We start from the raw sequence: 27084 nt of genomic DNA on the forward strand, positions 1-27084 counted from the left end.
AACTGAAACAAGTATATACTCTCATTTCATTCACTGATTTATTCAGCAAGAATTAACTACCTACTATGAATTATGTTTCAGGGACTGTGCTAAGAAAAATGAGAGAGATGTATAAGCAATTCATCATATCAATGTAACAAGTGCAAAAGGACCTATAAGAATTGAATATTCCATTTTTAATAGTAGAATCAATTTCAGACTATGATGTTTCCTAAAACTTTCTATAATGTCAGTTATGAAAGTTTTAGGAAAATGCAGTCATGAAAATGAGTGTCTTATCTTCTCAGAACACCTGCTAGTTGCACTAGGTATGATGGATTCTTGGCTCAAACCTCATCTATACATCTTTGAGATGAGAACTGATCTCATACTATTTTTTAACCACATTTGACAGAATCATAGACAGTGAACTGTAATATGAAGTATAATAAAGAATTCAAAGAGTTATTCCTTTAAAAAAAATTATCTTGTTGACAACATGTAGTATTTTCCAGCTGTTACACTGATATTTTGAATGAGCACAAGAGATATAAAGACCTAAGCTTAGAATGTATTCATTTATTTTTTGTTTATTTATTAATTTTTGAGACAAGGTCTTGCTTTGTCACCCAGGCTGGTGTACAGTGGTGCAATCACAGCTCACTGCAGCCTCAAACCCCTGGCCTCAAGCAATGCCCCAACCTTAGCCTTTCAAGTAGCTGGGACTACAGGCACACACCACCACACTCAGTTATTTTCTTTTGTAAAGATAGGGTCCCACTGCATTTCCCAGGCTTGTCTCAAACTCCTGGGCTCAAGTGATCCTCCTGCCTTAGTAGAGACGGGGTTTCACCACGTTGACTAGGATGGTCTCAAACTCCTGACCTCAGGTGATCCACCTCCCTCAGCTTCCTAAAGTACTGGGATTACAGGCTTGAGCCACCATGCCACCCTGCCTAAGCTAGAATTTAAACAATGAGGTGCCTATTTATCTTAGGCTGAGTTTCTTCAAAAGCAAAGCCTAAGTGAAGACATTGGTGCAATTATTTTTTTCAGGACACAGTCCCAGGAAGCAAGAGTGAGGTAGCAAGCAGAGTGAGGCAAGGAAGGAGGAAAAATCAATACAATCATGTGTTATCAAGGCTTCCGCTATGGGCAATTGAAGCTTGTTGGGGTCCGCGTGTTTCCTAAACAAAGGAATGAACACACAAGACAACACAGGACAAGACAAACATGGCAGCGGCCCGGAACGACACGCTCTGCTTTATTTTATGCAGTCGTTTGTGGAATGTTGCCAAGTCACAAGACACATTGTTGTTTTTCTGACTGTTTCCTGACTTTCTGGATTTTCAAGATGTTTACACATAAACCAGCCCCCAGGGTCTGCTGTTTGCAGCTGGCTCCTTTGTCCTCCCTGTTTGCAGGGAAGGTACACCCTGTTTCGTTTGCAAGAGCAGGACTTATCAGGAATGTCTCGTTTGCAAGCACATAGTCCTCTACATTTCCCTTTTCTTTATTTACAAGTTTGAATTTCTTTCAAAACCATCATTACATGTTGGACTTGCTGGGATTTGGTGTTTGCCCTTTGGCACCATCTCCAGCAGACTGTGAAAATGACAAAGGCAAGAACAACAATCAATACATTACTAGAAACAGAAGTCAGCAAAGTTTTTACAGGGCTCATAGGGTTCAAAGACGTCAAACTTTGTGCAATACCAGTCATCAAATCTGTACCAGTCAGCAACAGTAACTGATTGTGAAATGTTTCAGAAATGTTTTGTGTTAATTCTTGTATTTCTAGGGAAAGATTATTATGACCAATTAAAAGTCTCTTTATCTCAGTCCAATTATGTACAGTGCTGTTAAAAGGAACAGGAGTAATACAAAATTGGGTAGTATTCCAATCATATTTCAACAAAGCTCGGGTATTCAACACTGTTAGCTGATCTCCCAACCACGAAACCACTTGCTCCAGATTATCCACTCATTCAGTCAAATGAGCATCTATGTCTCGTTGCTGCTGCCACAACAAATGTGATTGTTCATGCCATTGTTGCACAAATTCTGCATTTTGTATACTCTGGTGTAGAGCTAATCCAGCAACAGTGGTGGTGGAAGCAATTGCTACAAGTCCCACCACTGCTGCTACGACGACCCCAACCATTCTCCGGCTGCGGTGGACAAGATCTTGCATTACTTTGTAAATTTGAGTAACCCCAGCAGATTCACTCCACGCACGTGTTAAGTTCACGGGTAGCCAGGTTTCTTTTCTGGCTCTTAGTATATATAAATCGGAATGAGACTCATTCCAATTATTATTCCACCAAGTAGTATTTATACAACTTAAGAATGTACAATTGTTTGTACAGTTAACTACCCCTGTATTATTATCCCATTTAAAAATTCCTGTCAACAACAAGTAAGGCTTTCTTACACATGCAATAACATATCTAGAACTATTTCGATGCAAAGATATATGGAAAGGGTTAGAAATATTAGTAAGATTTAAGGACATGTTTCCCGTGAAAGTGAACGTTGGTTTACCAGCAGCTAGCAACTTCCAAATATGACTTTGTATTTGTGAGGTATTAGCCAAATGTGGCATAGGGGGTGATAGACCACCATCATGCCAAATAATAGTTTCATTGCCATCCGCAGAAATGCTGTGATTACCTTTATGCCAACGCAGGTTGACATGGCTGAATTTAGTTTGAAAATCTCCATGTACACTCCAATCTATAACAAGGTATTTATGACTCTTCCCTTTTACTTCTAACAACAATCGTGGCCCACTACCTCTACATCTAGTCCACTCTAGTTGGGAAACACCTCCGGACACATGAGGGATAGGGCATAAAGATAATGTACTTGGCAGAGTTTCATTAAGTACTGCAGTATGATTATACTTAAAACTTTGAGCCACAATAATCATAGTAAAGGCAGAGATATGACTATGGTTATAGCGAACAGCCCAAGCCTCATGAGAAAGATGCAGACAATGTGGACTACTCCCAAGACATATAGGTAACCCTTCAACCCCACATTGATATGAACTATTTACTGTGCCAGTGTCTAATTCAGGATCCTGGTTTTAAAAAGGCAATGGCATCCAAGCAGTATCATTAGTAAGTACTGGGACTTTTCTGTCTCCCCAGGCCACACTTTGATATAAGGGTGGAAAAGGAATATAAGCCCAGCATGTAAATTCTCCAGCCGTTACCTGGCAATTTACTATGGCCAGCATAGCCAGGAATAAAGTCAGTGGGGTTTTGGGCTGCCCAGCTTGTTGAACAACCCTTTCAGCTTTCTGAGTAAGCTTTTTCAGTTGACCCCATGTCGGGGGCTCCGCACGTCGAGTCCCGAAGGTGAATGTTCTCTGAGTGCTCAGATTCAGCTCCTGAAATTCCTTGAGGAACTCTTCGGATCGGCTCCTCTTCGCCATGGCACTGTTTCAACCATCGAGATGGAAACCACTCATCTCTGGCACCTGTATGGACAAGAGCATAGCCTCGGCCCCATTGTAAAACTTTTCCTTTTAAATATTTCCCTTGTAATGAAGGATAATACACCCTCAGATTACTGTTTTGCGGCTTTTCTAAAGGCTGTTGAAAATGTTTCACCGCTGCAGACTGCTGTAATTGACGCCAATGGTTGAGAAAATTTAAAGTAAAAAGGGCTTTCAGAATTTGATGTTTTGGGGGATCTCGCCCATCTCCCCCTTTTTGTTTTAAAATTTGTAATTTTAAGGTAGCATTGGCTCTTTCAATAATTGCTTGACCTTGACTATTAAATGGAATACCAGTGGAATAATGAATATGGTATAAAGAAAGGAAGGCAGCCAATTTACGAGAGCAATAAGCAGGGGCATTATCAGTTTTTAGTTCAGCAGGAACTCCCATAACCGCAAAGCAAGTAAGTAAATGAGTAATAACAGAGTCAGCCTTTTCAGAAGGCAATGGGGTAGCCCATTGGAAATGTGACCAGGTATCAATTGTATGATGAACATATTTTAAACGACCAAAAGAAGGAACATAAGTTACATCCATTTGTCAAATGTGATTTTGTTGAGTGCCTCGAGGATTAATACCTGGACTTAAAAAAGGTGCAATAATAGGAGCACAAGATGGGCAGGCTCTGACAATAGCTCGGGCTTGACGGCGTGTTATAGAAAATCGCCATTGTAATCCTAAACTATTAGTATGATGTAGTTGGTGCTCATCCTGAGCCCGTTGGACACTTCCAATAAGTAAGGAATCAATCTGGTTATTCCCAAAAGTTAAAGGTCCTGGCAATGCCTAATGGGAACAAATATGAGTGATGAAAAGGGGGGCAGTGTGAGAAGTAAGAGCCATAAATAATAAAGAAGATAATTTTTGTAAAGGAGTTTGAGGAAATAATGGTAAAGAAGTTTGAGATACATATTTAGTTATGTATACAGTGTATTGGGAATCACTAATTATATTACAAGGGGTTTGAGGCCAATCTTGTAGAACCATAAGAATGGCAAAAAGTTCTCCTTATTGTACTTGATTCAAATGGGTAGTGAGAAATTTTTGAATTACCTGATGTCCAGTATCCAGCTTTTCCATTGCTGGAAGCATCAGTAAAAAAGGTAGGACCTTTAACCGGAGTGTAAGAGATAGGATTATATGGCAATAAAGAATATTGTTGCAGAAAAGCAAGTAATTTATTACTAGGATAACGCTGAGAAAAAGAGCCAGTATACTCAGCGTAAGCCACTTGCCAGCCCTCATGAGTTTCCAACAGAGATTCAATGTATTGATTAGATAATCGGGTAATAATTTTTATAGGGTCAGCACCAAGCAACTGACGAGCTCGATGTCATCCTTTAATAATTAATTCAGCCAATTTATCAATATATGGGTGAATTTTCTTAATGGCTTTATTAGTCAAAAACAGCCACTCCAGAATATTATCACCTTGGTGTAAAATGGCCGTTGGCGAATGGGGAGTATGAAAAAGACACAACGAAAGTGGAAGATTGGGTGCAATATAATCAAGGTGAGCTTCACTAATTATATTTTCTACAAATGACAATTCTTTTTCTGCTATAGGGGATAATTGACGAGAACTATTTAAATCTGAATCTCCTTCCAAGTTAGCAAATAGATGTCGTAATTTATAAGTAGGGATGCCTAAGATGAGGTGAAGCCAATTTATGTCTCCTAACAGTTTTTGAAAATCATTAAGGGTTAAAAGTTGATCTCTTTGAATTTGAACTTTTTGTGGCCGAATATGCTTTTCTGCTAAAAGGTATCCCAAATATTGAATAGGAAATTCAGTCTGTATTTTCTCAGAAGAAATATGTAAATTATATTGAGTTAATTATTGTTATAAGACCTGAAAAACTTGACCTTGTAGGACTTCATCAGGAGTTGCTAATAGAATATCATCCACAAAATGGTATATTAACAAAGTAGGGAACTGACATCTAACAGGGTTTAAGGCTCTATGAACAAACTCTTGACATAAAGTAGGACTATTAAGCATACCTTGAGGAAGAACTTTCCATTGATATCTTTGAGTAGGCTGTCCATTATTATATTCAGGAACAGTAAAGGCAAATTTTTCACAATCTTGGGGTTGTAACAGGATAGTAAAAAAAAAAAACAGTCTTTAAGATCTATAACCATTAATTTCCAATTTTGTGGGATAAGAGCTGGATTAGGAAGCCCAGGTTGTAAAGTCCCCATAGATTGAATACAAGCATTTACAGCTCTAAAATCAGTTAATAAGCGCCATTTTCCACTTTTCTTTTTAATGACAAACACAGGGGAATTCCATGCAGAAGTACTTGGTTCAATATGCCCCTCGGCCAATTGTTCCTTAACTAAATTCTTTAAAGCCTCAAGTTTTTCTTTAGATAATGGCCACTGTTCCACCCAAACAGGAGTTGTAGTTTTCCACTTCAATTGTAAAGCTTGAGGCTTGTGGACAGTGGCTAAGCGTTTAAAGGATTGAACATCATATTTTTGGCAGCTGAAGAAATATGAGGAATGCTTAAATAGGCACCAAATTGTTGTAAAAGATCATGGCCCCAAAGGTTAATATTAATGGGAACAATATAAAAGAACACTTTTCCTTGTTGTCCTTCAGGTCCTACACAGCTCAGGGGCTCGACACTTTGGTAGACTGTAGAAGCAGTACCTAGGCCGGATAGAGTAACTGATACTTGTTTCTTTTTCCAATGATCAGGCCATTGAGTTAAACATATAATAGATACATCCGCTCCTGTGTCGACTAATCCCTCAAAAATATCCCATTAATTTGCAATGAACATAGAGGTTTTTGATCAGAAACTAAAGCTTCCCAGAAAACAGTTTTTCCAGTACTACTGAAACCTCCTTGACGAGACGCTTCTCTAGATAAGAAAGGAAAAAAAGGCAATAAAAGCAATTGTGCAATATGTTCACCTGCCTCTAGGCGCATAAATTGTGAGACTTGTACCATAATAAGGATTTCATCAGTAAAATCAGGATCAATAATTCCTGGGACCACCATTAACTCCCGCATAGCGCTGCTGCTTCAACCTAACAAAAGTCCTACATGTCCCTTTGGCAAAGGGCCACACACTCCAGTAGTTAACTTATATATTCCTCCATTAGGAGACAGAGCATAAGGTTGAGTAATAGCTAACTCAGCAGCAGCACTCTGCTTAGTTGCAGCATAAAGTTGGGAAACAGGGGTAGGGAGTGATACCCTTAAGGATGACTCGAAGTCATTCCTTGATGTTGTAAGCCATCGCTCACTGGGTATTGTGGTAGGCCTGCATTGTAATTGTTGGGGCCCCAAGCCTGCAGGCCCCGGTTCCCGTTTCCCAGGAGGGGTGACAATAAATTTCCACTCTTATCAGTTTTTGAACAACATTCATTTGTCCAATGTCGACCTTTTCCACATCGTTGGCACTCCCCAGAAGGTAACTTTTTCTCTTTAGTAGTCAGGAAGCCCAGTTTTTTCCTGCATTCTTTCTTAAAATGACCAGGTTTCCCGCATTGAAAACGTACACCTTGTTTAGAATTACTCTTTAAGGCCTTAGAAAGTGCTCCAGCAAACAATTGAGCATTGTAAATAGCTCCAACGCCTGCACAAGCCCCAATATACTCATCTAAATTACCTCCACTGGCCTTTAAAGGTCTTAATAATTTTTGTTGCAGCTTTCATTTCTTTCAAAAATTTAAATTGTAGGGCTGTAAAAGTCACATTCTGGCCACCGTTTGGGAACTGAGCACTGGGGCCAAAAGCAGCCCGTGTTACTGGGAATAGATCTAATTCCTCGAAATCATCCTTTTCCTTCGATTCCTTTTTTTCTCCTACAGGAGAAAAAGGCACAGAGAAAACCTGACCTGACATAGGCAAAGAGGTTGGAGGTAGAGGCAAAGGGAAATCTTTTTCCAAAGGAGCAGAAGGGAAGGTAACATAGGAGAGACATAGGAGAAACAGGAGCAGCGGCACCTTGCAATTTTAACAACTGTTGTAACATCTCTAAAATACACTGCAAATCAGAATTTCCTTCAGATGAAGGAGGCATTAGCTCTTCTTCCAATTCCTTGTCCTCAGCAACCGGGGCGTAAATATGTTCCTCTCTAGGATTATTCCTCTCTAAAGCTTCAGATGCCTCACCTCCTGTGGCAGTATCACCACACTCTGAGTCAGTTTCAAGTAACTCTAATGCCTGAGTAATGGAACTACACAAAGTCCACAAAGTCAGAGGCATTGTTTGCCCTCGCTGATGAGCTCGACACAAGACTTTAACCACTTGTAACCATTCCTTTTGATTTAACTGCACTTTGGTTTGATATTGAAACCCATAACAATGTTGTTCAACATGGGCAAACAATTGCTTCAAAGTCTTTTCTTTTACTTCTACTCCTATAGTCCCTGGAGTAACCGCAAATATTCAGAGGCCAGAAAGGTGGAATTCCCCGTAATTTTCCCGTGGGTCCCCCTTCTTTATTTACCTGCCCGGGGTGTTCCCCCTCCGGTTCCTTGCTCTCATGGAGCCACGGACCCTGCTCGCTGTACCAGATGTTGGGGTCCATGTGTTTCCTAAACAAAGGAATGAACACACAAGACAACACAGGATGAGACAAACATGGCGGCCGCCCTGAACAACACACTCTGCTTTATTTTATACAGTCGTTTGTGGAATGTTGCCAAGTCACAAGACACATTGTTGTTTTTCTGACCGTTTCCTGACTTTCTGGATTTTCAAGATGTTTACACATAAACCAGCCCCCAGGGTCTGCTGTTTGCAGCTGGCTCCTTTGTCCTCCCTGTTTGCAGGGAAGGAACGCCCTGCTTTGTTTGCAAGAGAAGGACTTATCGGGAATGTCTCGTTTGCGAGCATGTAGTCCTCTACAAAGCTCAATTCCACCAGCAGCCTCTGAGAAGCCTGCAGACCAGCTTCCAGTTGTTCACATCTCCAGTGAGCAGGAGGCTGGAACATTCATCCTTCAGTTTCCATTCCCCATTGGATGAAGATGGTCCCTGAGGGTGTTAACTTCTTTACACTTCCAGGCTGTACTCTCATGCTGACCTGGCAGGCTTGATGGCATCTCAATGCTCTGGGCAGAAAGCAAAAAGACACACAGCCTGTGCTTAAAATTGTATTAGGTTGGTGCAAAAGTAACCACAATTACTTTTGCACTTTGTCTGAGCAAAGTGAGTTACACAAACCAGTCCACGCCTTCTGCAACTAAATTAATGCTGAGGGTATGTGACAGAGGACATCAGAAGAATCTCCTACAGCTTTGTTCCTTGGAGATTTAAATGATGGCAAATTGGATGAGCTTTCTCTGGAGTAACTTACCAGCCCCAGAAAAAAAAATTTACAGATATCAACACTGGAGAAATCTCAGTGTGGCAATGCTGCTAATGATCTATCTTGACCTCCACTCTCCACTTCTTCTGCAATGAGACTCCAATTTCATTTGAGGTAGCAATGCATCCTATTTTGTAGCCTTGCTTACAGCTATGCTTACAGCTAAATATGGCCATGTGTTTATTTCTAGCCAAAATGTCTAAACAGAATGTTGTGTGGGGTTTTTGGAAAGAGATTGGAAAATTACTTTTTCTCTTCCATCTTCCTTCTTTCTGCCTGTAATGCAGATATAATGGCTAGAGGTTGAGAAAGCACCTGACTCATGAGGCATTGGACTGTGAAAGTGGTATAGCAAGGCAGATGTTGCCTACCCCTGATGATATGGAGCTGTCATACAAAACCTAGGCTTACAAATCTGGGCACTTTTTTTTTGTGAGGCAAAAATAAATTTTTATTTAACTAAGCATCTGTTATTTTGGGTTTTTGTGTTACATTCAACCAAATCTCATCCTGACTAATATATCACATGAAGGGTGTGGGAAGTGCCCCATCTCCCTGCAGTGAAGGTCATCAATTCACCAGCCCTGCCTATACACATGAGAGCTTCTAGTCTGCTTTCTTGCCTCTCATTCTTAAGCAGATTGCACAACACAAAGTCACCAAATATTTTTGAAAAGATTGCAGTGTGAAAAACAGAGACCAAAAGAGAGATTTTGAGGAACTAGAGACACTTGTAGGAGCAAAAGAAAATGTCAAAATAAACTAAAGCATACTTAACATTAACATTACTTAAAAATACGAAGAGACTGGGTACGGTGGTTTGTGCCTGTAAACCCAACACTTTTGGAGGCTGAGGCAGAAGGACTGCTTGAGGCTAGGCATTCAAGACCAGCCTGGGCAACATAGTGAGACCCTGTCCCTACAAAAAATAAAAATAAAAATATTAGCTGGGCTAATATAGTCCAGCTACTATAGGCATGCACCTATAGTCCCAGCTACTCGGGAGGCTGCAGCAGGAAGATCACTCGAACCTGGGAGTCTGAGGCTGCACTGAGTCATGATTGTGCCACCACACTCAAGCTTGGATGACAGAGTATGCCTTCTTTTATTATTTAAACAAATAAATAAATATAAGAATTAAATATAAGAATATAATTTTAGATGGAAAATATGTCTTATTTATTTAATAATTTATTATTTAGTTATGAATTATGTACTATTAATTATTTAGTAATTTATTTAAATAAATAAATAAGACATATTTTACATCCAAAAACACTAATGAAATGCAAAAAAAAAAAGTTAAAAATGTAAAAGAATACTCAGAACTGGAAAGAGTTCTTGGAAATTAAATATCATAGCTGAAATTAAACACTCAATAGGTGGGCTGGAAAGTTAAGTTGGTAGAAAATAGGATCTATTAGAAGCATAAAGACTCAATCTAGGAGGTCCAACGGATATACATTTGGAAAGAAAAAGATAAAATGAATGCAAAGAAATTATAAACAAAAGTATATTGGAAAGTTACCTTAAATTGAAGTTTCCATGACAAAAAGGCCCACTTACTGCCCAAAACTGTTAATACCAAAGACCTACATCAAGAGACATAATTATAAAATTTATAAATATCTGGGTAAAGAGAAGATTTCCAAAACCTTTCAAAAGAAAAACATCAAGAATCAGAGTATAAAACTTTTCAACAGCAGCACTAGAGTCTGGAAAATAATGGAATCTTCATTATCATTCAAACTTCTCAGGGAAATTTATTTTAGGCTGAAATTCTGTATCCAGTCATACACTCAATCAAGTGTGAGGATGAAATAAAGGGCATTCTTAGGCATGAAAAAAATCAGAATATTTATTTTCCTTATATTCTTTCTTAGAAAACTACTGAGAGATATGTTGCATCAAAACAAGGGAGTAAATCAAGACATTGGTAGAAATGAAACCCAGTAGCCAGAGATCTAACACAGAGACACAGTACAAATTTTCTGGTTGATGAGAGGATGACAGTTCTACGACAGACCCAGACTGGAGAAGGCAAGCAAGGGGTCTCAGATGGATGAGTTCAAGGGAAAAAAACTGCTGCTAGATTTCCTGTCCAGTTTGGTTATTCTGAGAAGAGTTTAAGAGTTCTATGGAAGAATTTGGTAAAGAATTAGCATGTAAAGATCAATTCAACTATCAACTGCAGAGGAAAAAGGCTATATAAGAAAGGAGATGTAAGCCTGGGCATGGTGGCTCATGCCTGTAATCCCAGCACTTTGGGAGGCTGAGGTGGGGGTGGATCACCTGAGGTCAAGAGTTCGAGACCAGCCTGGTTAACATGGTGAAACCCTGTCTCTACTAAAAATACAACAATTAACCAGGCTTGGTGGCACACGCCTATTGTCCCAGCTACATGGGAGGCTGAGGCAGAATTGCTTGAACCCGGGAGGCAGAGGTCGCAGAGAGCCGAGATTGTGCCATTGCACTCCAGCCCGGGGAAAAAAAAAAAACCCCTCCCACAAAAAAAAAAAAAAAAAAAAAAAAAAGGAGATATAATCATAGTATACTACATGATTCTCTTGTGAATAATATTTTCATGGTCATAATTGTATGAACGCTGATTACTGGCTTAAATATTCCTATAACCAAATTAGGAAAGCGGAAGGAGTATTGAGTCCTTCTATTCCATAGGAAGATGTTAATAATAACATTTAACTGTGGAAACTCGAAAAATAGCAGCATAAGCATGTTATTTACAAATGTGGAGCTAAACATAAAGATAAAAAGCTATAAAAATAATTTAAAGAAGTTACCTTTGGGGAGCTGGACTTGAATGAGTGAAAGGTTGGGGCAGAGAGATGCTTTTTCATTATAACAAGATAGCACCATTTGACTTCCCATTTTTTGTTGACTTTTTTTTTTTTTTGTTCTGAAATATTTTAGAGTTTAAAAAACAAAAAAGAATAATACAGTGAGCATACCTGTACTTAGCGTACTTGTACTTAGTACCATTACAACACAAATCTTGATCATGCCTGCCTACTCGCCTTCATCCCATCTCTCCAGAGACCAGTTAAACTATTTAAACTATACATATATATTAAAACAGTGAATAATAATATTTCTGAAACAGGATTTATAATTTGGATGAGCTTTAAATGCAAAGGAAGTATGTATCTACGTACAGCCTATAAGTTCTTCAGCTATGTCATAGACATTTTGTTTAGGATATGGACAACGAAGATTTGGAAAAGTCTATCAATCGAGGAGTTAACATTTGGGAAGAAAGGGAAGAAAATTTTAATAACTGGTAGAAGAAAAGAGGAGGATAAGTGAGGGAGGACATTGCTGTAACTAACATTGTTCCTTCATCTAAAAGTAGCCCAATAAAGAAAAATATATCGAAATTAATCCAAAAGGCTCTCACTGACTATACTCTCACTTCTGATGTTAATTTTGGCCTTCATCATCCATGACCTCTATGATTCTTCATCTTCCCAGTCAGTTGTCTTGTCCATGAGACCCTCCATCCCATCTTCCATAGCTGTCTACATATAGATTTTGTTCCAGTGAGGCCAGATTTCCTACGGCTCATTTCTCCTGTGTTATCTCCTTCCCATGGCCTCTTTGCACTCACACTCCTTTTTACTTCCTCTGTAAAACCAAATTCTACCCATTCTCCAAAACCCAGAGCAAGCCCTAGTGCAAGCCCCAGTGCAGGCTGTATTTAACTTGTGTAAAACCTCAAGGCCACACTCATAAGCAGTGATCTGCCTTTGGCCCTTCTTAGTCTTTATAATCTGTACTGTGTATTTGCCCACTTGCTTCCACTACATTAATTTCTGCATGTGTCTGAATTCTCCAACAAGATTGCATTCACAGGGGCAGGCAAACAGTAGGAATTCAATAAACATTTGAAGTTTACCTTAATTAATAAGGGTAGTCTGATTCCTGATTCATTTGTCTTTTTATGATAACATCCTACCAAGATATTTTGAGATTGCCCTCAAAAGAAAACTTTGCAAGGAAAAAAATAACGTGGAGGCTCACTTCCCAGTCTATTCAATTCAGTCATAAGCACTAACTGTGTTTACTAAATAACTGCAGACCAAGATTACAAAATCAGCTCAGTCAAAAAAGCAAAAAAAAAAAGCAAATCATGACACACTTTATGGCAAGTGTCCTTTTCTGTTATTAATTAAATGATGATACAAGCCAATTCATGCCACGTCTCACTATTATTTTCTAAATTCTCTGCTAACAGAACCGGCTTCAGCTGAGAAAGAGAGGAATGAAGCACCTTCTGCTTCTATTTTTGTTCTTTATAACATTTTCTTCTGCATTTCCTACAGTCCGAATGATGGAAAATGAAGAAAACATGCAACTGGCTCAGGTATTGTCTTAATAAATGATATCGATGACTATTGATATAAAGCTTATTTTATTGATTCTTTTGGGACTTAAAAAGAAAACACATTCCTGCAAAAGAGTCCTGAACTTTTTTGTGAGAAGGAGCTGCTTTTCATTTGTCTAGCTCTAAGGATATAAAGAAATTGTGTTGGGGTGGGGGCTGGGCCGGCAGGGGGGGAAAGGATCTGCTATAACTTTTGGCAATGGTCACAAATGAAGGGATGTTTAGTGAGAGGAGAAAGGAGAGAGCCCTGCAAGGCGTGGAGATCGCTATAGAAGCATTACAAGACTACCAGGTGGACCCAGTCTACAATTTGGAGCCCTAATCCCTATTTGTATGAAAATAATACATTGCTTTACAGATTCCTTCTAAAAATCAGTTCAGTTAACTTTTTATATTTGGTTAAACCAAATAGATGTGCACAGTGGATAACCACTTATTTCTTCTAGAATTTGTTTCAAAGAAACACTAAAATGAAAGTAACAGCAAAAATATGTAAGATATGTCAGCATTTAACAGATAGACGAAGCTTCATTCTCTTCTGCAGAAGTTTATGAGTCATGTACTTTGGCTAATTCTGGGCACTCGTAAGTCAACCAAGTCTTGGAAATTGAAAGAGCAGGGTGACTTACTATTTTACTCTTTGTGTCCTTCTTTCCTCCTTCACTCCTCTCTTTCTCTCATTACTTCTTTTTTTTTTCCCCTCCTCTTCCTATTGCCAAAAGAAATTTTAGGCAATTTTGCTTTATCTTGAGATGGAGATTTGCTCTCCTGTAGTCTGTGTCTCTTTTTTTTTTTTTTTTTTCTTATCTTTTTGGTCAGGCATATCTCAACCAGTTCTACTCTCTTGAAATAGAAGGGAATCATCTTGTTCAGAGCAAGAACAGGAGTCTCATAGATGACAAAATTCGGGAAATGCAAGCATTTTTTGGATTGACAGTGACTGGAAAACTGGACTCAAACACCCTTGAGATCATGAAGACACCCAGGTGTGGGGTGCCTGATGTGGGCCAGTATGGCTACACCCTCCCTGGGTGGAGAAAATACAACCTCACCTACAGGTAATGCTTCTATCAGCTTATTTCCACCTAATCCAAAGGAACATAAAGATAATTTCCGAGGAACAGAATAATATTCATTCATTTGACTGAGCACTTCCTGGGTGCACAGCACATCATAGGCTCCATTTACGGTATCTTCCCAACAAACCTGTGCTATAGGCTCTGCTGCTACTGCCACCTTAAATACAGAGAAACTGAAACAAAAGTTTATTTACCATGGCTGAGGTTACACAGCTCTTGCTGGCTCCAGCAGACATGCTCTCATCTCTAGCCTCTGCCACCATCATATAAGCTCTGAACAAATGCTATCATCTGACTGCAGATACTTGACAGCATGGATGAAGGGTGCTCAAGAGAAAATGGGGAGATCCTGGAACACAACCAGTTGATGTCAGAGACATGTGTGTGTGAGAGAGATAGTTGCCAAATCTCAGATGAGCCCCCCAGAGCAAAGTAAGGTGTTTCCCTCAGACATCTCAAGGAAAAGGGGGCTGGCTGACTCATTGCGGGAAGAGGAGGCGGTATGCCCTCGATCTGAGACAGAGGCAGTCACCTTGACCACCACTCTAGAGCCTTTCTGATAGTTCTTCTTTCATCTTACTGAGTGCTAGGACTTGAGATAAAAATGAGTTTAGCAAGATAGGGAACATAAACAAGAGAAAGATCTTTTCCTGAGCAATTCTTGTGGTTCTCATGTAAGATTCTTCATAGACGGACTGGGTGCAGTGGCTCATGCCTGTAATCCCAGCACTTTGGGAGGCTGAGGCGGACAGATCACCTGAGGTCAGGAGTTTGAGACCAGCCTGGCCAACATGGCAAAACCCCATCTCTACTAAAAAATACAAAAATTAGCCGGGCGTGGTGGCTTTTACCTGTAGTCCCAGCTACTCAGGAGGCTGAGGTATGAGAATCACTTGAACCTGGGAGGCAGAGGTTGCAGTGAGCCGAGGTCACGCCGCTGCACTCCAGCCTGGGGGATAAAGTGAGACTCTGTCTCAAAAAAAAAAAAAAAAAAAAGGAAAGAAAAAGAAAAAGATTCTTAACATATGATACATGCACAAGACTAATTTCCAAAAGCCATTCCAAAAAATGATTCTCAATTCTTTTTAAGAATGTCTTTATAATACTTTCATATACAAGCCAACACGTACATGAGATTAATCCTGTCTCAGGATGTGATCTTAGGGAAGTCATTTAACCTCTTTGAGCCTCCTTTGTTGAAGTGTTATAATACTACTGATTCATAGGGAAGATAAAGGAATTTAATTGTATAGTATATGTAACAGTATTTCATTTAAATAAAGTGCTATGCAACTATAAGATAATTGCACCACACCAAAGTTACTGCAGCACATTATTGATAAGCTAGAAATGTTTTTTGTAGTTATGTGTGTATATTCATGCATGAATAAACCAGAAATTGACATATTTTTGTTAATTTTTAAGAATAATAAACTATACTCCGGATATGGCACGAACTGCTGTGGATGAGGCTATCCAAGAAGGTTTAGAAGTGTGGAGCAAAGTTACTCCACTACAATTCACCAAGATTTCAAGGGGGATTGCAGACATCATGATTGCCTTTAGGACTCGAGGTAAGGTTTTCAACAGAGAGCAAAGCTATTTTCATCTCTGGAGATTTGAGGAAACTGATCTTTTTTCCTCCCATAAATTGTGTCTCAGTCCATGGTCGGTGTCCTCGCTATTTTGATGGTCCCCTGGGAGTGCTTGGCCATGCCTTTCCTCCTGGTCCGGGTCTGGGTGGTGACACTCATTTTGATGAGGATGAAAACTGGACCAAGGATGGAGCAGGTGAGTCTAATTTTCTTTATGAACAAAATTTTATTATTCTAAAGAATCCCTGAAAAGAATAGTTTTGTAACTAGTTGCTTTTTAACTCTAAAGTTCCCAATGTCCCCACAATTTTCCATATTCCAAGATGACATTGATGGAAGTGTTCAATACACCCTCATAAATTTGCTAATTCTATTATGATCAGAGCATTCTTCATTATTCATACATTCATCCGTACACCCATAATGTCCGAGGGGCCACTGTGTGCCTAGAACTATACAAGGTGTCCTATGGACCCCAAAGTTGTACTGGAAAAGTGTAAGCCTTCAGAGGTTCATGATCCTGTGTGGTACACAAGGCCAGCCCACATACCTGCCATATAAGGCAGAAGATGTTTTGTGTTGTACCAGTGGTAGAAGTCATCGGTCGCTTGAGGATTGAAAGAAGACTCTAGGGAGGTGGTAATTTTGAGTTAGCAGTTAAAGGACAGTGTATGGATTCATAGCCCATAGAGGCTCTATTTCAAAGCATGAACTTCCTCTTCTAACTCTTGCCCAGCTACAAAGGAATCAGACCTTAATGCTTATATTTGACTTATTTCTTCAAACCAAGTAAGTTTATTTTTCTCAATGGGCCTGCCTAGCATTCGAGGTGTTTTACTACTGTTCTGACAAAAATATCAAACTATACTATATTAACAGGTAGCAGTGTATGCCTCAAACAAAAGAGCAAGCTCAGTAGATTTTTGGGCCCCCCATTCTTTTTTTCTGTCATTGGCAATAGTCACCTTGGGTCTGGTGTCTAGCTTCCAGAGTCATAGTGAAAGCACAGGTTGTAGTGGTCCTGATGGATAGTATACAAGGATACAGGTCATTCCTGACCATGTATCTCCAGATAATCGGTCTAGGTCAGCTTTGCACTTTCTGTGAAACTGAAAGCCTGTGACACAAAATTGTCCATGGCTACTCACTGCTCAGTCAGAACAGGTGATGCAACTGTTCTTCCAAGTGCCAGTGAAAAGGGCGAAAGTCAGTACTGGCTGAGGTTCAGGCAGTAGCATGCAAAATCCGGGATTGGCTGCTGCCATTGCCACATGACTTACCATCACAAGCAGACAAGAAATTGAAGGAGGTAAGATAACATTGTCACCCAAGCAAGAGAGGAGAGGAATGAACCAAGTCTGTTGTGTATCTTCTGCTGAGACATGTTTCAATATTTGTTTGGTACTAGTCTGAAGACACTGCGGATATGTTTCATCAAACAGTTATAGGAAATATCCTAGCACTTGCCAAAATCAGAATGATTCCCCTTGCTCAGCCAGGCTTTACTTTCATATCTAGAGGCAGAAATCAAAGATTTCACTATCCTTTTGTCTCTTAAATCCAATACTAAGTAGCAGTTACTCTTACCCATACTGCTTTAAGCCCTCTGCCAAGGGGGATGTGTGGGGTAAGTTATTTTTTTTTTAAGTCCAATGTATCTGGGTTCCACATTGGTAAGGCTTGTTTGAGCAAGGCAGGAGATAAATACAGTCCTCAACCAAGTTCTGGGTGGGCAACCAGGCAGCAGTTCCAAAAAGGATTGTCTTCTGACTACTTTATTACATTCACTCAGAGTAGAAATTGTGGGCCCTCTGTGATCCAATCGTATAACTCTTAGTTCACTGACATTAAAGGGGAAAATATCTTCTTGTTCTCCAATGGAAACAAAAAACATCAAGCAAACATAATCTCCAATAAAATTGTAATTTTAAAAATAGGAAATTCAGCAATAGCCTATATGATCACCTCTTTCATTGCAATTTGGAGACTCTGTTCTATGAAAGGGTGGCAAAAGTCTTGGTGTAACTTGCTTAAGAGCAACAGACACAGCATCTGCCAATGACGCCATTAGGCTGCTTCCTCGGGGTCATTGCATGGGGATGTCAGAGGACTTTAAGCACATACAGAGATTTTGATTTTCCTGAGAGTCTCTCAAAGCAAAGCCAGTGCCAAGCTTATTGTGAGTGTGTGTGTGGCAGACACGTGTGTACCAAACAACTAAACAGGCCTTGCAGACTGCTACAGATGCTGCTACAGTGTTGGGAAGAAGAAAAAGCAAGTTTGTAGCTTGGCAGACACTGGTTCCTTTCAAGGCTTCCCATTTACCAGCTGAGGGACCTGGGGCAAGTCAAGTAATTTTCTTACTCTCTATTTCTTTGCATGTAAAATAATAATGATGCTCTTCTTTTAGGAGGGTGAAATAAATTACCCTTGCCCTAACTAGGTTAGTAAAGGTGAAAACACCTTTCAGAGCAGTTGTCCATAGTGAACACTCAGAAATGCTTGACATTAAAGATTCTGTTGACAATTATTAGTATCGATGATGATAATGAAAACTAGGGTGGAATTACATTCTAGATATAAGAAAAAATATTTACAAAGTTATGAATGTATAATGCACAAATTTATCTATTTAGTCACGTCTCCATGAGACAGAGACTTTTGTCATCTTTTTCCTACAGTGTCATATGGCCGGTAACAGTGTTGGCACATGAGAAATACTCTACAAATCATTGGTAAATAAAGTCACTCAACGATCATTTATTGAACATCCACTATGACTCAGGCTCTGTCATAGAAATGAAATATACCCTAGTATATAAGACACAGAAGCTGCCCTCCAGGGGTTTACAGTCTAAGGGACACGCAGACAATTAAATGGCAACTAAAATCAGCAGTATCAGTACTGAGATAAAGGAAACTATGGCAAAGTAATAGGTCCACACAGAAGAAATTCCAATCCAGACCCACAGGTCAGCAAAGGAAGCTATGTCAAACCTGAGAACTGGAGGCTCAGCAGGAACTAAGAAGACAAAGTAGGGTAAAGAGGGTGAATAGGAGTTTTCTGAACAGAATAGGTCTATCCAGCATAAGGAATGGATTTGTAGAAGACAAGGCTAAAATGGCAAATAGGATTCAGATTGCAGAGGGTCTTGAAAGCCAGAATAAAGGTCTGGACTTCATTTAGAGAACCTGAGCTTGAATTATTTTTCCCAATATTCATTTTTCCAGTTCCTTGTCCAAAAGCACACACAGTGACATAGCCAGCCAGGCAAGGGGCAGCAGCAAAGACAAGAGCAGAGAAGTGTCAAAGACCATGACATAATTCTTTGCCCTTTTATGTTTGCTTAGTGCAAACATCACTTGGCAAGTTTCCATCAGGGAAGCTGAGGCTTCCCTTAGGCTCCATACACTTAGTTGCAAATCGAGGGATGGACTTTTTTTGTTTGTTTGTTTATTTATTTATTTATTTATCATTTATTTATTATTTATTTAGTTTTTGAGACCAGGTCTCACTCTGTCGCCCAGGCTGGAGTGCAGTGGCACAATCTCAGCTCGCTGCAACCTATGCCTCTCGGACTCAAGCAATTCTCCTACCTCAGCCTCCCAAATAGCTGGGACCACAGGCACAGGCCACCTCACCCAGCTACTTTTTTTTTTTCTTTAGTAGAGATGGGGTTTCTCCTTTTTGCCCAGGCTGCTCTTGAACCCCAGAGCTCAAGGTATCTACCCACCTTGGCCTCCCAAAGTGCTGGGATTAGAGGAGTGAACCACCATGCCAGGCCCAAGGGAGCGGTCTTCTATACTTAGAGCCTTACAGACTAGTGGGAGAGGCAGACAAAGACAAAGGCAATTCTAACATGCCTAGTAAGACTTCTGGAAAGGTCACGATGGTCATGTCTAGGAAGCACATCTAACCATTTTTTCATTCAGACAACACCTGGACATCCACTCATCATTATTAAGCAGTCACAGTCTCTAGGTATAAAAGATAATTAAGACATGGTTCCTGTACCCAGGGTGACAGAAATAAACAATGCAGTCCTTACGGGCTATGACAGAATCAAGTGCTGAGTCTGTGGAAGCCGGAGCCGTGCATTTAACTCAACCTGGATAAGAGCTGGAGGGATAAGGGTTACATGAAGGAAATGACTTTAGAGGGAAGTCCTGGGGAATAAATAGGGTAGTTAAGCCAAGAGAAAGTAGAAGAGATAATATTCTTAGCAAAGAGATGAAGGTATGAAGACATAGAGATTAGAAAGAACCTGGCACAGAAGAAAAATGCCAGCGATTTAATATAGTTAGCTTGCGGAATACTAAAATAAAATATGAGGCTGAAAAAAGGCAGGGACTAGACTGTGGAGGGTCATGTGAAGGTGTTTGGACTTTATCCTATAGCCAAAACGGAACCTCTGAAGACAGTAATAAAAGTAGGAGCAACATGATCACATATAGTATAGTCTAGCAACTACCCCAAACTGGTGACTTCTATTTTAAGCTAAGTCACAAATATTATCCAAAATTTCTAGAGATGCACCAGTTTCAAGCCGGACCTGGTTGCTTACCCTAGGCTATATTTTTCCATGATGTGACTAATACCAATTAAAGTCATGTGCCATTTAATCATATTTCAGTCAACTATGGACTATGTAGTGTGACCCCCAGTGGTCTACACATTCGATTATGAAAATGGAGCTGAAAATGGTGTCCTGACACCTGTAGTCCCGGATGCTCAGTAGGCTGAGGCAACAGCAGTTACTCAGCCTAGGTGTTTGTGGCTGCATGCTGAGCTATGATCACACCATTCCAGCCTGGGCAACTGTAGCATGACCCAGCCTCATATAAAAGTTCAGCACATACAATTGTGTGAAGTACATAATACTTGATATTAAACAACCATGTTACTGGTTTATGTATTTAATGTACTATACCTGTTTAGTGGTTATACAGTTTAGAATAATACTCCTAGGCTTTCACATTCACTCACCACTCACTCACTCACTCACTCACCCAGAGCAACTTCCAGTCCTGCAAGCTCCATTCATGGTAAGTGTCCTACATAGCTGTACTATTTTTTTTATCTTTTATACCATATTTTTACTGTACCTTCTCCATATTCAGATATGTTTAGATAGACAAATACTTCCCATTGCGCTAAATAATTGCTTACCATTGTGCTAGGATTACCTATAATATTCAGTACAGTAATGTGCAATACAGGTTTGTAACCTGGGAGCAAGAGGCTATACCATGTAACCTTGGTGTGTAGTGCGCTGTGCCATCTAGGTTTGTGTAAGTGCACCTATAATGTTTGCACAATGATGCATTTCTCAGAACATATCCCCATCATTAAGCAACACATGACTTTATTAGTATTGAAATATTTCCCAGATAAATGGTGGTACATATGAGAATTATCTGCTGTATAGCAAGCCTTTATTTCATTCCCCTTAGTTACTTTCCAATCTTAGATGCAACCATTCTCTTTTTGATTAAGTCATGTGCTCGTGTTTTCCCTGTTGTTATCAAGGATTCAACTTGTTTCTTGTGGCTGCTCATGAATTTGGTCATGCACTGGGGCTGTCTCACTCCAATGATCAAACAGCCTTGATGTTCCCAAATTATGTCTCCCTGGATCCCAGAAAATACCCACTTTCTCAGGATGATATCAATGGAATCCAATCCATCTACGGTGAGCAAAATTATAAATCTCAATATATGTGAACTAAATAGGAAGCTTTGCAGAAAGGAAGTTAAGAAAATCACTTCTTGAAATATTATCATGAAGCAAATATCCACTTACGTAAGACACTTGTGTAGGCATATTTCTTCACACCCTCTTAATTCATTGTGGTATTTTTTTTCTCATCAAAGGAGGTCTGCCTAAGGTACCTGCTAAGCCAAAGGAACCCACTATATCCCATGCCTGTGACCCTGACTTGACTTTTGATGCTATCACCACTTTCCGCAGAGAAGTAATGTTCTTTAAAGGCAGGTAAACTCATTTCCCTAAACACCTCAACTTCCTATGAAGATTTTTCTTTTCAAGGGATTTGAGGATAAAGAGGTAGTCATAGAGCTAGTGAAAATGTGTGCCTTTTATCTTCATTTTATAACTGAACATACTGTTTGAATGCTTTACCATATGCGTGTGTCTTGTAGTTGTTTGATAAATTTTTAAAAGTCTTTAAGGAATTTTAAAAATTGCCATTGCATAAGAAGGGGTAATAGAGTCTACTTTCAGTGACTTCTTGGCCAGAAGAGTCCACCAATCCCAGTGGCCTACTGCAGCCAACTTACACTCCATTACAGGAGCCTATTGTTACATTTTCAGGAATTTTGCAAACCAGTTCACATCACATAGGGCAGCTTGAAACTGGCCATGGTTGGAGTATTTACGTCTGAAAATCAGCAAATGATTAAAATCATGTCTTCTTCCCACCTGGAGAGCCAGTTGTTAAATATGAGTCAGCACCTTACTGAACATTTCTTAAACTTGCATCAATAAAGTGTTAGCTGTAGTGGGAAATCCCTTCTCTCACTAAAATTTATTGAACTTAAGTTGCAGCATGATGTGTCAGTTATGTAGACCATGACCATATTTTTATAGCAAAATATCAAGACATACACCATTGACAAAGACACAGGGGCAAAAGGAAAGAATATTTGAAATTGGACTCCTTTCACCCATGAATATATCATGTTACGATCCATGCTATCACCACCATTCTCTGATCAGCAGAGGCCGAGAGGCTACCCATCATGAATGTCAGAGAGGAGTGGTGTGTATGTAGAGGAAAATGGAATATAAGGACTTTTAACGTCTCATTCATAGACTCCGAATTTTGCAGCCAGAAGGGAAATACTGAGGAAGTGTTTTGGCTCATCAATGATTACATTTCTTCATTCCAGCAAGCATCTGCTTCAAAAAGTTCTCCTTAGGAATGCTTGGTGTTGGCTTAGAATGTTGGGTGTTGCTGCTTTGGCAAAAACAAAACCATTGTGCATTCGGAACTCAGAATAAGAATTCCATGAAGAGTTTGCCACTCTACGGACCCAAGAGAGTGGGCACAAAGGCATGTCCTGAACTTGGGAGTCCCAAACTGAACTGAACTCACAACCACCTAAATTTGCTGAGGAAAATTATGCTAATTATCTCAGTTATTTGAGGAAGATACCAACCAATTAGATAAAAGGCAAGCCTAAGATTGCAAAGTTTTCATTGACATGGAAATAGGCTGCATGGGTAAAGTGTTTTTTGTTTAACACAGGCACCTATGGAGGATCTATTATGATATCACGGATGTTGAGTTTGAATTAATTGCTTCATTCTGGCCATCTCTGCCAGCTGATCTGCAAGCTGCATATGAGAACCCCAGAGATAAGATTCTGGTTTTCAAAGGTAACCTTGCCCATCCTGATTCCTCTTCTCCCTCTGGCTGCCTGAACTAACCAATGGGTATTTTGGTGTAAGAAATAAAATCTTCATGCCTGAGCCAACGCGTAGGGCTTTTGCCCTCATCTTAGGTTCCTGTCATAAAGAATATAACAAACTAGGATTCTCTGTGGCTGTGAAGATAAACACAATCTTAGCTGCACAGGGACTAAAATAAACCTGTGTGATAAGAACTAAAAAAGTCTCTTTTTCTGCCAAATAAAGGTAATTAATCTCTCTTTAATGTTCACTTTCTGCTAAAGTTGCCAGATTTGGCAAATAAAAATATAGGACACTATAAATTTCAGATAAACAACAAATAATTTTTTGGTGTATGTATATATCCCTTAAAATATTTTGTATTTATTTATACCCAAAGGTAGTCACTGTTCACTTGAAATTCAAATTTAACTGACTTGCATCAATATTGATAAATGTCATCCACTGCCTTCATTATTCACTTTAAGAACACTATGGGCTGGGCGTGGCGACTCATGCCTGTAACCCCAGCACTTTGAGAGGCCAAGGCGGGTGGATCGCTTGAGCCCAGGAGTTCAAGACCAGACTGAGAATCATGGTGAAACCCCATCCTACAAACCCCATCTCTACTTTAATTTGAAATTCAAATTAACTATTTAATCTAGCAACCCCACTTTTTATATGATGTTATCAGATTACTAGCCTTTGAGAGCACTTGGAGGCTGAAACTTAGGAGAACATGTCCAAACATACTTCATTTTAAAAATTTCAATTGACACATAATAATTGTACATATTTATGGGGTACTATATATTGTTTTAATACATATATGCATTGCTTACTTGATTGTTTTGACAGAGTTAGCCAATTAAAAGCAATCAATACAATGAAACCAATTGACAAAGGTATATACACTATTGACTTTTACCGGTATATTTATTTGTGTAATATAAACAATGTGAGCAGCTAAAGACAGTGGTAAGAATGAATGTGGACATAAGATTATTAAATCTCTAAGCACTGAAGCTAAAAGGAACTAGGCATCTAATTATTTTTAAATTTCTTAAGTTATCTATTTCTCCCTCTAGAAAATAAATAATCACTCTCTCTCTTAATAGATGAAAACTTCTGGATGATCAGAGGATATGCTGTCTTGCCAGATTATCCCAAATCCATTCATACATTAGGTTTCCCAGGACGTGTGAAGAAAGTAGATGCAGCCGTCTGTGATAAGACCACAAGAAAAACCTACTTCTTTGTGGGCATTTGGTGCTGGAGGTAAGTTTATAGACGATTGACTCTTTGTTTTATTACGGAAAAAAATATTCACAGTAGCATCACTTTGACACAGACAAAAATAAAATGAATCCATAATGCTTTCTATGATTTATTTATTTATTTATTTATTTTTTGAGATAGAGTCTTGCCCTGTCTCCTAGGCTAGAGTGCAGTGCTGCAATCTCTGCTCACTGCAGCCTCAACCTCCAGCATTCAAGCGATCCTCCTGCCTCAGCACCCCCCAAGTAACTGGGTCTACAGGCACGTGCCACCACACCTGGCTAATTTTTGTACTTTTTGTAGAGATGGGGTTTCATCATGATTCTCAGTCTGGTCTCGAACTCCTGGGCTCAAGCAATCCACCCACCTCGGCCTCTCAGAGTGCTGGGATTACAGGCATGGGTCGCCACGCCCAGCCTATACTCTTCTTAAAGTGAATAATGAAGGCAGAGAATGACATTTATCAAGCCGAAAGAGATCTCAATGAGTCTAATGACTTTCCTTCAACTTAAAAACTAAAGATAAGATAAAATAAAAAGTTGATGACCCCAACCAAATTGCCAATGACACAAACATACCTAGTGAAAATTTTTGAACGCTCCAAGCTCAGCCTTCAATCTGATGTAACAATTCCTCTGAATAGCATCAATCTAACAAATGTTGTGGCCTTTTTCCCTGATCATTTCTTGTTTGGAAGATTCTATAAGTGATTCAACCAAACATAATCTTTACTATATTTTTATTATAGATCCAATTAGTTTTCCTCTATTAGGCCTATGTATTCCCCACATCCCTGCTTGACTCTAAGTTGAGCAGTAGACAAATTAAGCTCCCCAAGCCAAAGATCCTCTGGTATCCTTTCATATCCTCATATGCAGGTTTGATGAAATGACCCAAACCATGGACAAAGGGTTCCCGCAGAGGGTGGTAAAACACTTTCCTGGAATCAGTATCCGTGTTGATGCTGCTTTCCAGTACAAAGGTAAGCATGGATGTCTCACTTATTGGGATACTTGTGAGACTGTGTTGACTGTGAAAAAAGACAGCACAAAAACTTAAATGTTTCTATTTTAATGCAATTTTGCTACTCTTAAGTATATACAATAATAAACATTAACCTGACAAGCATTATGACAAACTGAATTTATAAATCCTGAATTATACTCTCTGTTATACTATCTCAAATCTAGGTAAAAAGCACCAAATCCATTTTACTCATCATTCATAAGTAAAGATACCCCCTAAAATATACAAAGTAAGCACATGAACAAAACAATGATTCTCAAACTTTAATGTATGTAGCTTAATGTACATAGCTTGGGGTTTGTGTGTGAAACAAAGTATTTGAGGCAAAATTGTGAGTGATACCTAGGAACCTGTAGTTTTAAAAGAACCTCAGGCAATGTAATGCATACAATCCAGCAACTCTATCATCAAAGACAATGACCTAGACCTAGACCGTGGAGTAATCAGATGTCTAGAAATATTTTTGAGTGACACGATCTATTACTACAATGAAACTAACACAGAACCTCATAACCTAAAGCAGAGCAAAGTAGAACAGCTCTAAGAAAACGAGGATATAGAGACCAAGGCCACATCCACAGGGGCCTTCTCCCCTTCGCTGAGACACTTTGTTGAAGCCTAGTTTGAGAACCTCTGGCATAGACTGCAGTCTGGCTAGAAAGGTAAAAAGTCCCTTGAAACTCACACTTTATAACATTGACTTCCTCCTTAGGGAAATAAAAACGATAGGATTTCCCACATGACAGTAGAAAACTAAAATGTATGTATGTGATTCCACAAATGTCTTTGCTCTCCATAACGTTATTTTTTTCCACGTTTATAAAATTTAAAAGTATGGAAGTATTACATAGTTATGAAAGATAACTAATCCTGATTCTCTGTCTCTAGGATTCTTCTATTTCAGCCGTGGATCAAAGCAATTTGAATATGACATTAAGACAAAGAATATTACCCGAATCATGAGAACTAATACTTGGTTTCAATGCAAAGAACCATTAAACTCATCATTTGGTTTTGATATCAACAAGGAAAAAGCACATTCAGGAGGCGTAAAGATATCGCATTATAAGAGTTTAAGCTTGTTTATTTTAAGTATTGTTCATGTGCTGAAAAACACTTCTATTTATCAATAAATTCATAGACCTAAAATAAACCTCAACAGGTCTTTTAAAATAAATTCTGCTTCAAAATAGAATAGAACCATTCTTTAACAAGTTGCTAGTCCTAGTTCTAAATATCCAAATTCAATAGCCATTTTGAGCTGCCTGATTCTTTTAATAGGAAGCTATTATGTAGAAACAAAAATCTGTGACTGTACCTTAAGCCTATTTCATGCTTTGTGGACTTGGAGAAGACATGTCTTACAACTAAATACTAAAACATTTATTAAACCAATCTTTAGCATTCTATTTTGTCTGGACCTTTGGAGTTTAAGAGCCCCAATAAACTATAGTCCTCATCCCTATGCA

At 39.2% G+C, this 27084-nt stretch overlaps 2 protein-coding genes across 9 annotated transcripts in view; one reads left to right on the forward strand and one right to left on the reverse strand.

Annotated features, from left to right (window-relative positions):
* The window catches only part of LOC103877852 (endogenous retrovirus group K member 7 Env polyprotein-like), a 337491-nt gene that overhangs the window by 72333 nt on the left and 238074 nt on the right, over nucleotides 1–27084 (reverse strand). For 2 of the 8 annotated variants that reach the window (XM_031653891.1, XM_031653892.1), the window contains exons 4-5: nucleotides 7959–8046; nucleotides 1358–3466 (exon numbers count right to left, since the gene is read on the reverse strand). The exons of 4 other annotated variants lie outside the window; for them this stretch is intronic. In XM_031653891.1, coding sequence (XP_031509751.1) covers nucleotides 1964–2911 — 948 coding nt within the window. In that variant the 5' untranslated portion in view covers nucleotides 2912–3466; nucleotides 7959–8046 and the 3' untranslated portion in view covers nucleotides 1358–1963. Of the gene's footprint in view, nucleotides 1–1357; nucleotides 3467–7958; nucleotides 8139–8218; nucleotides 8565–27084 lie in introns of those variants that run through there. 2 more of the 8 variants (XM_031653893.1, XR_004177631.1) reach the window with 2 other exon arrangements.
* MMP27 (matrix metallopeptidase 27) lies at nucleotides 13086–26768 on the forward strand. Its single transcript, XM_003910599.5, has 10 exons — nucleotides 13086–13202; nucleotides 14043–14281; nucleotides 15728–15876; nucleotides 15965–16093; nucleotides 21428–21589; nucleotides 21772–21892; nucleotides 23169–23299; nucleotides 24430–24589; nucleotides 25468–25571; nucleotides 26504–26768. The coding sequence occupies exons 1-10, from the start codon at nucleotides 13101–13103 to the stop codon at nucleotides 26746–26748; spliced, it is 1542 nt and encodes a 513-aa protein (XP_003910648.1). The 5' UTR covers nucleotides 13086–13100; the 3' UTR covers nucleotides 26749–26768.

The sequence above is a fragment of the Papio anubis genome, chromosome 12 (genome assembly GCF_008728515.1).
Source record: "Papio anubis isolate 15944 chromosome 12, Panubis1.0, whole genome shotgun sequence".
Classification (NCBI taxonomy): domain Eukaryota; kingdom Metazoa; phylum Chordata; class Mammalia; order Primates; family Cercopithecidae; genus Papio; species Papio anubis.